At 41.0% G+C, this 14,875-nt stretch overlaps 1 protein-coding gene across 5 annotated transcripts in view; it reads right to left on the bottom strand.

The window, feature by feature from the left end:
* Nucleotides 1–14,875, bottom strand: part of nalcn (sodium leak channel, non-selective) — a 63,421-nt gene that overhangs the window by 41,767 nt on the left and 6,779 nt on the right. For all 5 annotated transcript variants that reach the window (XM_019255789.2, XM_019255792.2, XM_027290991.1 and 2 more), the window contains 7 exons: nt 14,382–14,465; nt 14,102–14,241; nt 13,864–13,992; nt 10,662–10,813; nt 9,096–9,238; nt 8,705–8,809; nt 4,183–4,269 (listed from right to left, as the gene is read on the bottom strand). In XM_019255789.2, the coding sequence (XP_019111334.1) occupies nt 4,183–4,269; nt 8,705–8,809; nt 9,096–9,238; nt 10,662–10,813; nt 13,864–13,992; nt 14,102–14,241; nt 14,382–14,465 (840 nt within the window). The remainder of the gene's footprint in view (nt 1–4,182; nt 4,270–8,704; nt 8,810–9,095; nt 9,239–10,661; nt 10,814–13,863; nt 13,993–14,101; nt 14,242–14,381; nt 14,466–14,875) is intronic.

Raw genomic sequence — 14,875 nt, 5'->3', positions numbered from 1 at the left:
CCGTTGGACCCAGACAGACTCAGTAAGACCCAGACTGACACACACACACACACATACATACATACATACGCGTGCACAAATGGACAGACATCAGCAGGCAGATCTGACAGTTAGACGCACAAAGGCCTGACCGGACGCGTACAGGTGGTTCAAAAGAGACAGTCGGACATGTATGGGTTTAGCTCGCAGCAGCAGACAAACAGGAGGACGCACAAAGGCCGCCTGTCTGTAGATAGCGTCCGCCTGCCAGCCCTGAAACATTTTAATCATTTGACGGCCAATTACTCTGGAGCCAGGCAGAGCAGAACAGAAACTCACACTTCACTTCCCCGGCACTCGCAGATGGCCCTGCAGGCTGGATCTCCGCTGCCTGTCTTCAGTCTACCTGTCTACCCGGCTAGCACTCCTCCGTTCTGATACGGGTGAAAAGGCAACGGAATAAGGTGTTTGGCAAGAGGGAGAGAGACGGGGATGTCCGTCATTAATCAAACATGATATCACTCTGATGTGACGTGCCTCTATCACAACATCAATGCAGGAAAAAAAAGAGCAAAATAACCCATTTTGTCCTGCACATGAACACATACATACAGAAGCAGGTGCACTTGACACTCCACAAAGTCATCTACTAATGCTCATGTAGTGTACACATGCAGTGTACCCATGGTCATTTAGTGAATCAATCATACTCTGGTCCATCCATTTTCTGTAACCTGTACGGCCGCTGGGGCTGGAGCCTGTCCGAGCTGACTTTGAGGTGGGGTACACACTGGATAAGTCGCCAGTTTATCACGGGGCACATAGAGACAAACAGACATTCACACTTACATTCACACCTATGGGCAATTTAGAGTCACCTGGAACCTGTTAAGCTGGAGTAGACGAGGAGAACATGCGACCTCCACACAGGAACCAGGAACCTTCAGAGTAACTGAATGGTACGTGGAAATAAACATACTATTATTATTCTTCTTTTGTTTTTTCATTATTTTCAATCTGCAGCACAGATGCTCTTTCAGTGTTTTTTTAATTAGATGGAGGGACTCTCGCTTTCTCTCCATGTTTCTCTTAATTAGCTATCGACAGCACATTATGAGCAGCGGTGCCATGTTGCTATGCATGAAAACACAATTTACTCACAAATCACATATCTGAGACAGGATGGATCCTTTTCCAACTGAAAAAATCTGTGAAAACAGAAAACAAATTCCTCTCTGTGATCTGTGACGAGCCTTTGTGGTTCGGATCGAACGGCCGGGTTAGATTTTTACCGATACCGTCGGAAAATCAAAACGTTCTCAGAGCGGTTTGATGGTTTGACATGCCACAGAAATGCTGTCAGTGCGTGACTGGCAACTGACAACAATGGATGACTTTTGAAATGAAGCACTACATGCTGCATGTCAAAGTCACTCTCAGCACTATTCAGCTTTTACGTTGCTTGATTATTATTTTTTTTCTCGTGCTTGACACTTTGAATAATACAGCAGGCAGGATTTAAAAAAAAAAACACAACAAAAGTACTTTTAAGTGACACAAATTTTGAAAGGTGGCTGTTAAATGAAAGTAGCTTTGTCATTAACAAAGTTTTCAATAACAAAAAGTATTAGTACTCTGCTGTCTTCTACGTGGACACCAACGTATGCAACGTATGGTTTCAATGCTCAAGGCTACAGTTGTAAAGACAGCCCTAGTATAATTGATGATGTTACATAATCAATACAATCACTTGCTTTTTAAGACGTTATTTATCTTGGCTACTGCGGTGCACAATGACAAATATCAATAATTCATAACACCCATCATGGTAAGTGCTGAAAATATGTGTCTGTTATTGATTTGCGCTCTCTGTTAGTAACAAAGTTAGCCAGAAAAAAAGTCATTTAAAGGTTGTTTGCTTGTTATTTTCATAGACTGCATTTAACACGGACGTAGTATCAGTTTCTGGCCGCCACCATCTTAGTAATTCTCCCCACTTATCTAAAAATGTCGAAGAGTGTATTGTGGACCAGAAGTCTAGTAGCTCAAACAAGCCACAAACCTGTTCTGTACCGGGCTGTAAACATTTTAATATGTGGGGCTCATGGAGATTCATTTTGCAGCCAGCTTCCAGTGGCCGTTAAAGGTACTGCATGTTTTTGGCACTTCACAGCCACAGAGGTCATCTCACGGACATATATTACATCTCCACACTCAGTAATGGGTTTCAATGTGTGTCATTTCAATAAATGGAACATAAAATTCAAACTACAAATAAATCACACACCCAGTCTAACAACAAAGACCTGCTGCCTCCTTCTTGCAATGACAAATACGCGACCCACTCGTGTCTCATTCGTTATCCGGGTTGTTTCGACTCTGTGACCTTGTAACATTGCGATAAATGTCTTGTGTTACACTGGTCCTACTGTGAAATGTATTCCCCTTGATTAATTATAAAAAACAAATGATAAGATGATTACTGGTGTTTCGATATTTCTCTGTGTCGGGCTCTCTTTGACAGGAGACATCTGTCACAATTTCTGGGCCATTGCCCAGAGCTGAAACGGTCCGTGTGATGGTGGAGGTGTGAGTTGTTCTACACTATGACCCACTAAAACAGTCTCACAGGAAGTCGGCCCCACAAAGTCTGCATCCTTAAGGCTGTGTTCAGACGTAAAATGGGTTAAAAATAATAAAAAGGGTCTGCATTGGTATACAGGTACCACGAGAGCGTGAACTAGTTTGACTAATAATTAATGAGTTCAAAGGTGTAATACCACTGCACAGTGTTTGAATAATATATCACTGAAATGTGGAGTTAGAGGTTCAAACTGTTTTTAGTCCAGGATTTTGTGGGCGGTCCTAAAAGGTGGCTCGATGATGCGTTGAGGCCACCCTGAGCATAATCCCATTAGCATAATGTTCTTTGGGGCTGAGAATACTGCTCATTTTTTACCAGATTTTGACACCTAATTTCATAAACTTGTGGATATTTTTAATCATTCAGATTTGGCTGGGTGGTTGAAAACACTTTCTTCTTTGGTCTGACTTTGGATAGACTTTAATATCTAGCTGGCTGATGTCATCTTATGGCAAAAGTTAAGCAGGGTTTGTTGCCAGACGCCCTCTGCGTCGGCACTCCTAGTTTGCCAACACAGCAGTCTTATAGAAATGGAAGCTGTTGGTCTGAACATGGCCGCTCTCTGTCAGTCTGTTAGAACTGGTCTTGTTGGCACAGAATGACAATAATAGCTATTTTGATATGAGCGAATGAGGCAGTCGAAGCAGTGTTTGGGTGTTCCATGTAATGGAGCACAAGGCCTCATAGGGAAGTCAGCCGTGTTTATCCCTCTGGTTATCCCTCTATCTACATCTTTCCTCCATCTGATGATGAGGCTCTGGGGGACATGCTGCTTTAATAGGAATCCTGCATATTTCAAAATCTCTCTTTTCTCTCTCACTTCTTCCTTTCTTCTCCTCTAACCCTTTTTCTCTATTTTTATTTGTGCTCTGTTTGTGTGTGCCTGCTTGAAGCTTAGCTCTGGAGCAGTGTTTTTTCTCCATGAGGGTTCGTTGACAGCTATCCTCCTCCCTTCTCGTAGCCTCCATTGGCAGTCTCTCACAGCGCCCTCCAAGCCTTTTTTACACCACATCGCTATCAACAGTGGGCCAGCTGCGAGCAACGCCCGCTGCTTTTCAGCTTATCTTTAAAGCCACAACCATTTGGATCACACTGACCGCGAAGCAGCGGCGGCGGCGTCCATCATGTAGACGTCATTTAAAACTCATCCATCACTGGAGCTACATCATTAGTGCGGCTCTACACATCAAACACGAGGCTCCCCTCATTTAAAATCCCATCATTTAGCCGTTTGACACGGCCATTGAAGACACGGACAAATGTGAAAACAATGAGGTGATAGCGCGTACGTCTGTGGCACTTGTTAAATAGATGGGGTTAACTGATTCCCTGTTCTCTGTTAACATAAAGCATTTCAACAACAAGACAGAAATCTAAATAACAATGGGAAGTGTCTCCCACACACACACACTCAGGTATGTTCAGGTGTCACCTTTCACATATGAAGGAGCATATCTCACAGAATTATGCAAGCATGTGTGTCAGAGAGAGAGAGAGAGAGAGAGAAACCACTTTACACCGGCAGCATCAGCAGCATATTAATTATGTGGTGTGTTTACCTGGAGGCAGGCAGGCGCTCGGCCATGAGGTTTGTTGACGTCCACGGCTACAAGCTGCCATCCCCCGGCGGCGTCTTCGTGGAACATCTGTGGCACAAGGACAAGCACATGAGGGGCAGAACACACAAAGAAAACCCCGCACACCATTCAAACTACTGGACTAAACTCAAACACACACACACAGATATCTACCCTTTGGCTACATCTTCATAAAACATCTGTGGCCACACACACACACAAAAAAGCTAAAGGCATCACACACACACACAGATTCGTACCCACACAAAAACAGCATGATAGCTACTAAATACATTGTGTTGGCCTAAGGAGCTAACACCAGAAATAAAAACAAACCAAATATCTATCACAGCAGAGAATTTCAAACTCACAAGGCAGCTGGCTCACTCATGAATATCGATCATCTTTCTTAAACACGAACACAACTATTTAGTAATAAACACTATCACGACAACTAGATCCAAAATACACTTTGTAAAAGGTGAACTTGGCAGACGACTTCACTTATTATTGCTGGTTTCAGTTAGTTTCCTCACCTTGCTGTAAGGTGCAGACTGTACCTCGGCACGCTGGCGCTCTGAGCTGAATGCTAATGCCTGCATACCAACGTGTCCAAATGTTTACCATCTTAGTTTGGCATGTTAGCCGAGCAATTGGCACAAAACAGCCGAGACCGATGGGAATGTCATCCGCTTTGTAGATATTTACTCAGGATATATTTAATGAATGCATTTTGACCTGATGGCAATCCAACAGTTGTTCCACTCCAAAAAACTTCAAAAGTTTGTGCCAGTCCTTTCAGTAGATGTTGAAATATTTTACAGAATAGGTAAAAACATTGACCTGCTGGTGGTGCTACAGGAAAAGTCAGGGGATTATCTAAACCAATAAGATGCATCCTGTGGGTACCCTGATTGGTCAAATTTGTTGAGATTGGTTTAGTCTGGACCAAAGTGGAGGACCACCCAAAGGCCGACTCATATACACAACTAATCTATAAAGGAAAACATTGAACTTCATATAATCCGGATTATACAGAATAGTTCAATGTTCTGTTTTGGCATGAATGTCCTTTTACATTCATTTAACAGTTCTCCATGCACTATAGTGGGATAGTGATGTCCAGTTGCATTATAAAGCCAATACAGTAACAAGCTGCTGCTTTCCTTCCACTTATACACCCTTCAACCACTGGTTCTCAAACCGTGGTACGAGTACCGCTGGCGGTACTTGACTGAGGCTGATCAGGGTCAGCCTACACTGCTGGATTTTAATGTCTGTCAAAAGAGTGGAGAGGTGAATATTTTCTGAGGCTGTGCGTGGTATAGAAAGTTTGAGAAACACTGTTCTATATCTTAATAATTGCAAAAAAGGCTTCTCCCTCTCTGTTTCAGCTCCGTCTTATACCTGTCACATGTGTCACATTTTATCACATCCCAAAAAAAATAAAAGCCTGCGGTGCACAATCCAAAGCTTTTATCATCTTCTTTTTAATATAATAAGACAAAGATAAGCTTTTATCATCTTCTTTTTAATATAATAAGACAAAGATAATACTCTCTACAACGCTGATGTTGTCGAGCGCACGGGGACTGATATCATTCGACTCCAGACAAGACAAAGTAGATTTCGGTGTAATTCAACTTCAAGTTCAGCTCTTAATTACAACTCCACTCATCAAAATACGGAACAAAAAGACTGATCCCGTGAAACAAAAGTGGATTTATCCATTGTCCTTTTATCATCACTGTTAGGTTTTAAAGCCTAATCTCTATTAAAAGCCTCAATAATCTGGACACAGTATTGCAAAGTCAAGGAATGGGGAGAGTAGCATGGGTTGGGTCTCCCAGGGCCACCTTATACCAGTCTTCCTCTCTAGGGAGCATGGAGAAGGGAGCGTATTGTTCCAGCCTCTGTGATTGACAGTCAAGTGTTAAACCACAGATAATTAGTTTTTTCCCCCCTCTAAGATAAAGATCGGGGCATGACTATGTGATTACAATTAATGTTGATAGTGGAAAGAAAGGCTAATTGTTTTCAAGGTCATAGCAGTGTACGCATGCCAGTGGCACCGGCCTGTTTTCCATCATAACTGAAGTAACGGAGGTTTTAGCTTCATGACAGTTCACCGTTTGTCTCCTTTATTAGAAATGTCAAATGTTTAAAAGGGTATTTGAATTTTTAACAAATCTGATCCAAATGTATACCGATATGTTTCAGTGCAAACAGCAATCGACATGAATATAAAATATATACAAGTTTAAAGATATCTAAGAAAAATGTGGAAAAATACGGCTTTTCTGCAATGTTTTATTTTGAAAAATGGCTGTATTCTTTCCCAATTACATCCGTCTGTGCCTCTTGACACAGGTTAAGACAGGTCAAGACGCTCGTCTCGGTCACGTGATACGTTACCCCAGTTAAGCCCTCAAAGGTAGCAAAAATGAGTAAAAAACAAACGTCTTTGGAAAGCTTCTTTAGCGACCAAAACTAAATTATGGAATAGACTGGACATAAGGAACACACTGTCATTGTCTCCTATTACTCCTAGATGGGACCGGTTCGTTGCAGAGAAACAAGCTCAGGGCTCCCACTAATTCAGCGTAATGGTGAGTTGAATTTATAAGCACTTTATATTTGTTTTTATGCCGGTCGCATCATTTTATTTCTTCGTATTTACCCCCCACACCTTGAAGGCCGGTCCGTGAAAATATTGTCTTACATGAGACCGGTCCGTGGCGCAGAAAAGGTTGGGGATCGCTGTTTTAACTGACCACTTTTATATACAATGCATCATGATATTTTCTGTCAAAGACATTCAGCTCTGGAACAAATAACATTCTTCTGATTGTCTTTCAGGTTTCAAATCTAATTTAATCACAAATCTTAATGTTCTCAGCTTCAAACCATCTTCCAAACCCAAAGTGTAGAGGAGGCAATCAAATGCCTGTCACATCAAGACAAAAACAAGAGTCCTTTCATATCTAAAGGGGACACCTGTAAGACAGCTAAAAGTTCAAACTCAAGCCAACGGTCATCACTAACATAAACGTATGGTGAGAAATCTACAGGCATTTATATAATAAACTTCCATAACGTGTTAAACCCTTTTATGATTATTGCTTTACCCACATCCAAATGACTTCTTTATGAAGCTGAATGTCTTTTTAGACCATAAAGTCTGTCAATATCCCTGATTATCTCTCCTTAGTGTATATCCCTCTATGGCCTGGAAGCACCTTTAGAGGTAACGAGCTTGTAATTAGCTATTAAACATCTATATTGAACAAAAACAGTTCAATGCAAGTTGCTATTTTAAAATAAATAATAAACTCTTTAGTACAAATGTCTTTTATGACATTCTGGTTGTCACTCGCTTAGCAGTTCGTGTTGATTCACATTTGCAACCTTATAACTGTCTTGTATCAAATTATTTTGGGGACATTATTAGATAGTAGAGAGATAACAGGAAGGAGCTCCGTCTAATCTAGAGGTCCAACCTTCTCACCTCGTCCCTGAGGGGGACCCGAGACTTCCTGTGACTAATTTTGGCCATGAGCATATTCAATTACATTTTGGTCACTGCCCAGAGCTCATGATTTCACAGTAGTTGGAACATAGATTGACTGGTTTAGTGAGTTTACCCTCCAGCCTCAGCTCACTCTCCACTACAACGGTCTACTACTGTTGTTGATGCACTAATCTGCTTGTCAGTCTTTTGCTTGTGAACTTCTTCACCTGAGAAAGTACCTCACTCCCAACCAAAGAAAGTCAATTCATCATGTACAGACAGAACACCTTGGCCTTATTCCAAATGTTAATATTCAGCTCATGTTAATGATGAAGTCTGATGAAGACAGAAACGCAGACGCTCTGTATGACCTGTCTGCTCATTGAGATTATTTCTGACACACAAACACAAACAGAATCAGTGAGAACACAGAACATAAGGCGCCATAGAACTTCAGCTTCACCCAATACCACGAACACAAACACAGCTCTCGTTCTGGTTATATAAAGGACTGGATGTCTCTGCAAAGGCACATCTCGGGCAAAACATTGCCACTTTTTTGTGGATATTTTTTTATATCCTACTCTGTGGCTCCCCCCAAACATATCCCCCACAGGATTTTTGTTTCTCCAACTACTAAAGATGCATGATGCAGATGTTGTCCTAATGACTTCCTCAAGATGCGAGGTGAGACCTTGGAGATAAGTGCCTCAACAAGGCGTTCTAAGTTCACCCTCACTGCATGTTTGGCTTTACCAGGCACCATTCCCTTAAGGCGGCCTATTCTGACGTAAGTGAAGGTACTTATCGATGACCACGCACTCTTAAGAAAGCCATCCCTGTCACAATGCGTTCATTCCTTTGATTCTTCTGAACTGAATTCTGATGAATGGACAGATTTTAAAGAAAGCCGGCATTCAAGAAATGTTTAGAATGATGAGAAATTTAGGCACCACGAAGCTGTCGATGTCAGCTTGAGTGTGATGATCGTACCTGTGTTGTAGCAGTAGAGGTGGTGCTGCTCCTTGACCCCCACATCTGCTGAAACTGCACTCTGATCTCAGCAAATGTCTCGATGATGACTGCAATGAACACATTCTATCAAAGAGAAAGAGAGAGCGTGAAAGAACGTCGTGACAATTAAAAGTAAATGACCAAGTGCAGGTCCATCTCTCGACTTCCTTTCGCCATCTGTGACATGACATTCATTCTCTCATTAGCCAGAGAACATTCTGCTAACGAGGGAAAATGGTTATGTCTGTAGGTGAAAGATTAGGTTATGTCAATTAACCCAAGCCTCTCGGTGTGCAGCGATCCCCCTGCTGTCATGCCATGGGAGCTGAGAGCATTGTGAAAAGTGCAGCGAGAAGAGACCGGCTCTAACCTTGACGAGCCATGCCAGGAAGAAAATGAGAGTTATGAAGTAGAAGTAGGAGCGCCAGCGAGGGAAGCTGTCGATGGCTCTGTACATGAGGAAGACCCAGCCCTCCTGTGATGCAGCCTCGTACACAGTGAAGATACTTGTACCTAAACAAAGACAGACGAGATGAAAAGCAGAGATGGTTATTGAAACACAGCGATGTCTACGAGCCTCACACCAATTATCACGGCTCCCTTCAGACTAAGCCGTTCAAAAAAAGACAATAACTGGAGTTTCTCCTTTTATCTATAATGAATGAATATTCTGAGAGGATGAAAAACACAGCGTCCCTTTGTTACAAACACAGAATTCGAACTGTTTGCCATACTGATGAAATCATTTTTAATCATGTCTTTGCCACAGATTTGGTCCGATGTAACAAACAATCATAAATTCTGTGAGTTGAGGGTCAAACAAAAACAAAACGTCAATGCGCTCTCCGCAAATGAACTGTCTGTACTTTTAACTCCAAAGATGATTTAATCGGGAAAGAACCTCCACTGTGTTTTTTTAAAGATTTTTTATTTTTTTTGGCCTTTTCAAGCTTTATTTTTGATAGAGACAGCTGAAGAGTTGTAGTTTTAATGTTTGAAAAGGCTTCACGTGCACTGGGCCCTTTTCTTTCTCTATATTATTTTTAAACAGGTAACCGGTAGCTTATAGTCGCTGTCAAGTGAAACCGACAGACAACTGGGAGATCAGTAACTCTCCCAATTATTAAAGGTGCAGTTTGTAAGATTAAGGTCCTTTATTTTCAGAACAACGCAGACATGGAACATAATATTAACAGCTATGTTTTTGTGCATGTACGTATAATCACCTGAAAATAATATGTTATTTTACTTTTTTCCTTTATATCTACAGTGTGAATTGGTCCTTTCAAGTGTCTCCTTTACACTATAAAGGCGAGAGTGAAGCAAGGAGAGTGCAATGCAGCGATTACACCACTAATGCATCTAAATTCTACACACTGGACCTTTAAGCATAACATATTGTTTCGGGGCTTGTATTTTTATGAATCGTTCTGCGTGGGTGTGAATGAGAATGGTGCATCTCAACTTTTAGAAAGTAACTTTTAGAAAGTGAGAACAACTCCTGTGTATTAAGAAAGTTTAAAAAGAGTTTTTCTTCCTCTTCGGACTAACAGATACATTTTTTTCAAAACATTTAGGCTGTAAATTGTATTGAATGTGTCATATTTCAGTCTATAATGTCTAAATTAAGCTCGCTGTGAATCTCACACTCTATCTAAAGATTAGCGGCACAGCACCGTGCGCTGACACTGGATTTGAGAAGCGTCCAGCTGATAAAAAAAGCAGGATGCTGCCGAATGGTACGGCTCCATGCCAAAGCTGGTATATGCAGCGTGTTAGTTCTCACTGTCTCACACAGGGTCATTCTTCCACCTTCTTAGGAGAATATGCTACAAATTTATAGGTGATAAAAAAACAGTGAGAATGTTATTAACCTGAAACGCTTCATTGAAGTGTTTAATGTTAATGTGTATGCATTAAATATGACAGCTCATACCTAGTTCATTGAAGCCGCTGTAACCGAGCTCCTGTCGACTGAGGCCCAGCTCTTCCAGATCCACACATTTGAAGCCATAGGGACACTGGTAACCCTCCCCATCAGGGGAACAATGAGTGTCTGGGATGGCCAAGCTGTTCCACGTCACATCGCTGACCAAAAGAAAGAAAAACACTTGTTAATTAATATATAGAATCCATATCTATGTGTGAGAAAAAAGAGTTTAAAACAGCAATATGAAGTCAGAAATGGTGGATTTCAAACTATCCACACCACATGATGAATACATACACACACTGCCCCTCCTCCCTCCTTCCCTGTCTCCCTGTCTTTTAGCCACAGGTGTTATTCCAGGAGCTGCTTGATTCCTCTAATGAAAATTAATGCCTTCAAATTGGCTGCCCAGACATTCATCCAAATTGTTTATTAAGGGGTACAGGATCAGAGAGGATAATTTATTGCACGATCACAAAGGGCAATCAGAGGCATAGTGATGAATCCCGATAAAGCTAATTATGCCGAGATGAATAATACCACTGTGTGGTATCAAAGAAATCACTTTTCTTGATGACAGAGGTGGAGACAAACGAAGCCTCAAACGGGAGACCGAATGTCCAGTAATGACGTGATATTAATAATTTGGTGAGTCGAATGAAAAACAAAGCACATTGGTGATAAGGAATTATTTACGGTCGGTTTTCTGAATCTGTAATTTGATCGAACTGAGATTAATTTGTGAACGCTTTGCATACTTGAAAATGTGAGTTCCCACCTCAGCTACGAAGAAGAAGAACCACATCTTGTTGACACATAATCAGTGGCTTTTATCACATGAAGGAACACACTAACAATACTAAACGTAAAAGTAAACAGGAAAAGTAACATGTTTTTAATATAAGAAATATGCTTCTTCCTTTAAGTGGTTCAGTGGTGGCACAAATGTCATCCTATATAAATCTATGAAGGTTATTCATGTATGGGAAATAAGCGATGAGGTCAACTGCAGAAATCCTGACATCCAGAAGAGGGGAAACTACTTTGTTCACAAATCCAAAGGCATTTTCACATAATATCCATATCAGAAAATGTCTCCCCTGTTATTTTTTCCCCCCCTCCCCAATTTCCATCAAATCCCTCGTGTGTCAAAAGCTAGTGAGCTGTGACTTTGTGCCAAGGGCAGATAGAGATTAGACACATCAGTCCTCGTGTGACATATTTCTAAAAACGCCCCATTAAGAAGCATTCACTGTATATATATATATAGTACATATATGTGGGATTTAAGGGAAGGAGCACGCCAGCAAACAAATCAGATGTTCAGCTGTCACTCCACTTCTGGAATAATGCTACAGGGGGATGTCAGAGCTATAAACGTGAGCATTTCATTGGTGAATGTATGCGGTGTCCCCAGGCACACAGTAGGTAAGGAGAGACAGATGAGTAACTATCCAGCATGAACGAGCTAAACACAAAGACTGGACAATGTAGGAAATTCTAATTAATATAATTAGCTCTAGCTCTCCTGCAGCCTGAGGCTTCAGCTATGATGGCTGAAGCCCCCATCTTTTGTCTCCACAAGGATTTCTATTCTCTGTTATCATATTATCATCATCATCATCCTCAACTGAATGATTCAAGCCAGGAACGTTCACTAATGCATTTAAATACATACTGATCTCCTCCAGTGCTGGTACCCAGGGATTTCTACATAATTTCATAATTTCACTTTGATTAAATTGTTTTTAAGCAGTTAAATTAAAGTTTAATACATAGTATAACTGAATAATTTTTAAAATTCCCTCCCCAAAATACTATACATCTTTTAAAGAACGTGACGTTCTGCTGCTCCACATAAAAAAAAAAGCCAATTAAATGTGTGAGGCCGCTGCTTAGACGGTCACACCAAATTGATCACAGAAGATGAGATGCTGTCAGGATCTGTCAGACTCGGCTCAGCAGGTGACGCTTACTGACGGATCGGGCTGACCCGTCATTGATTTGCTTTGCGGTGATTAATTAAAGCAGGACGTCAGTGCGGGCTGTAAACAGGACACCATGTTACGTAACGCTAAAAAAAACAAAAAAAAAACATATATATGATTTTGTGAGTAGACTTTGTTTGTTTAGAATAACCCTCAAACACAAAAACCACAATGTAGCTCGTCCTCTTCATGCTGTACAAATCTATGAAGGTTATTCATGCAATGGAAATAACGATGAGGTCAACTGCAGAAATCCTGACATCCAGAAGAACCTTAAGTTTGTCTTTTATTGTACAAGTAGATTCAATCACTGGCAAAGCTCATATAAGAAAAACTAAGCTGAAAGTAGAATATATTGCAACATACGGTATGATTTGTAGCGTCTAGATCAGGGGCCTTCAACCCCTTTGACGAGAGACAAACAGAACAGGGACCCTCACATTTAATTAAATCTTTTTCACATTTTCATCCTGGCCTATCATAACCTTTGTATTCACGTTATTCAAGTTTTATTTCACCTTATTAACCTATTTATATAACTGGTTATTAGCCTATATGTGTTTATGATTAATAAAACAGTTCATGCATAATTATTATCGGTTATTAAATGCCAAGAGCTGTGCGTCTTTGTGCACTGATTCATCCGATTGGAGTGCAAATAAATGCCTCCTTGTTTGTAGTTTCTCAGTTATCTGCACCATCACAGTCGCCGTTATTTTGGTGAAAATTGTCATTTATTATGACAAAAATAATTACCTTTGCCGACCCCCTAGGGGTCGTGAACCTCTGGTTGAAGAACCCTGATCTGGATCTGCAGTGTTTCACAGGCTGTAAAACAAGCTACCACTTTTGCAAACTAATATTCTAAACTCACAGGTAACAAAAAAACAATGACGAGTGAGGCTGCAGTCGCCGTATTCATAGGTTATTTATGTTTTTGCTGGTGAATCATTTTTGATTGGCTTTAATAGCCTGTATTGCACAGATGAAATGTCTGGTTGAATGTGTATGTCTGTACCTTAGGAGTGCACTTATAGTGTGTGGCCTTAGTCCATACACTATAATAAAAACACTCACTGTATGTATCTTATAGCGTCTTAAGGTCACTTCCATTAAAGCCAGGAAAGACGGCCTCACAGGTGTCTAAGAGTGTTCACAGTGTGATCTGTGCAAACAACAAAAGGCATCCAAAGGCACATTCCTTTCTACTTTATTCTCACCCTTTCTTTGTTTCATTAGTAACGCAGTGATGGTTGAACGTTCCAAACATTTGAACCCCCAGAATTCCATAGAGCAGGAGAAAAAACAGCAGGAAGATGGAAACACTCCAGATCTGTTCCCCGGATCGCCTGCAAAGCACAGGAGCAATAAAAGCACATCAGAATATTGCATGAAGAAACACGAATGTGTTATTCGTGGAGACCATATTAATGAGAAACGCTCATGACAGTTTTGTACTTCAGAATGTTGGTGATGCGGGATCGAGGAAGCTCGAAGCGGAAGTAGATCCTGAAGGCCCGGATCATAATGAGCGCTCGGGGGATTCTCAACATTCCCCACGGAGACATCTGATCCACAAGCTCTGCTATTTCAAACACCTAAAACAAAGAGAAACGGATTGTTAAGAAGCTACTTCAATTAAACAGCCTCAGGTCGAGCTGGCACTGGCAGGAAGAAGAAAATAGCAATATAATTGCAAGAAAAACTTGTAATAGTAAACTTGGAACATGCAATATACCTGCAGCACCAGGGACACCCAGATGAAAAACACCATGAATCCATCAAACACACACCAGCGATCCTTGACATAGGAGTTATCCCCCTGTGCAGAGAGAAGCCGAGCAAGAACAACGGGAACATCGTCATTATCCAAGGCCATATTTTTCAAGAAAAGCTGAAGTATTCTACCAATTACAAAACATCCTGTCACGTTTTAAGGCTTTAATAATGCTTTATGGTTCTGAAAATTGCCCATATCAAGTGCCAAGCATCACCTTCTGGAAATCTGACATAGAAAGCTTTTATTGTGATAGAAAGCCTGTGTGAAATGGTAATGGTATATAGCAGTGTTTGAGGAAACCAGGATCTGTGCCCACTTTGACTAACCACAATGTTGGAACTGGACCATTTTTCAACATGATAAGACAAACGTGATTAAGCCCCAGAAGTGTGAACAAACAGAGTTGTCATGGGGTCAGCAAAAAAAAAAGAAAAAAGAACACATTTGATTAC

The sequence above is a fragment of the Larimichthys crocea genome, chromosome XVIII (assembly GCF_000972845.2).
Source record: "Larimichthys crocea isolate SSNF chromosome XVIII, L_crocea_2.0, whole genome shotgun sequence".
Lineage (NCBI taxonomy): Eukaryota > Metazoa > Chordata > Actinopteri > Sciaenidae > Larimichthys > Larimichthys crocea.
This window is presented reverse-complemented; position numbering and strand designations above follow the sequence as displayed.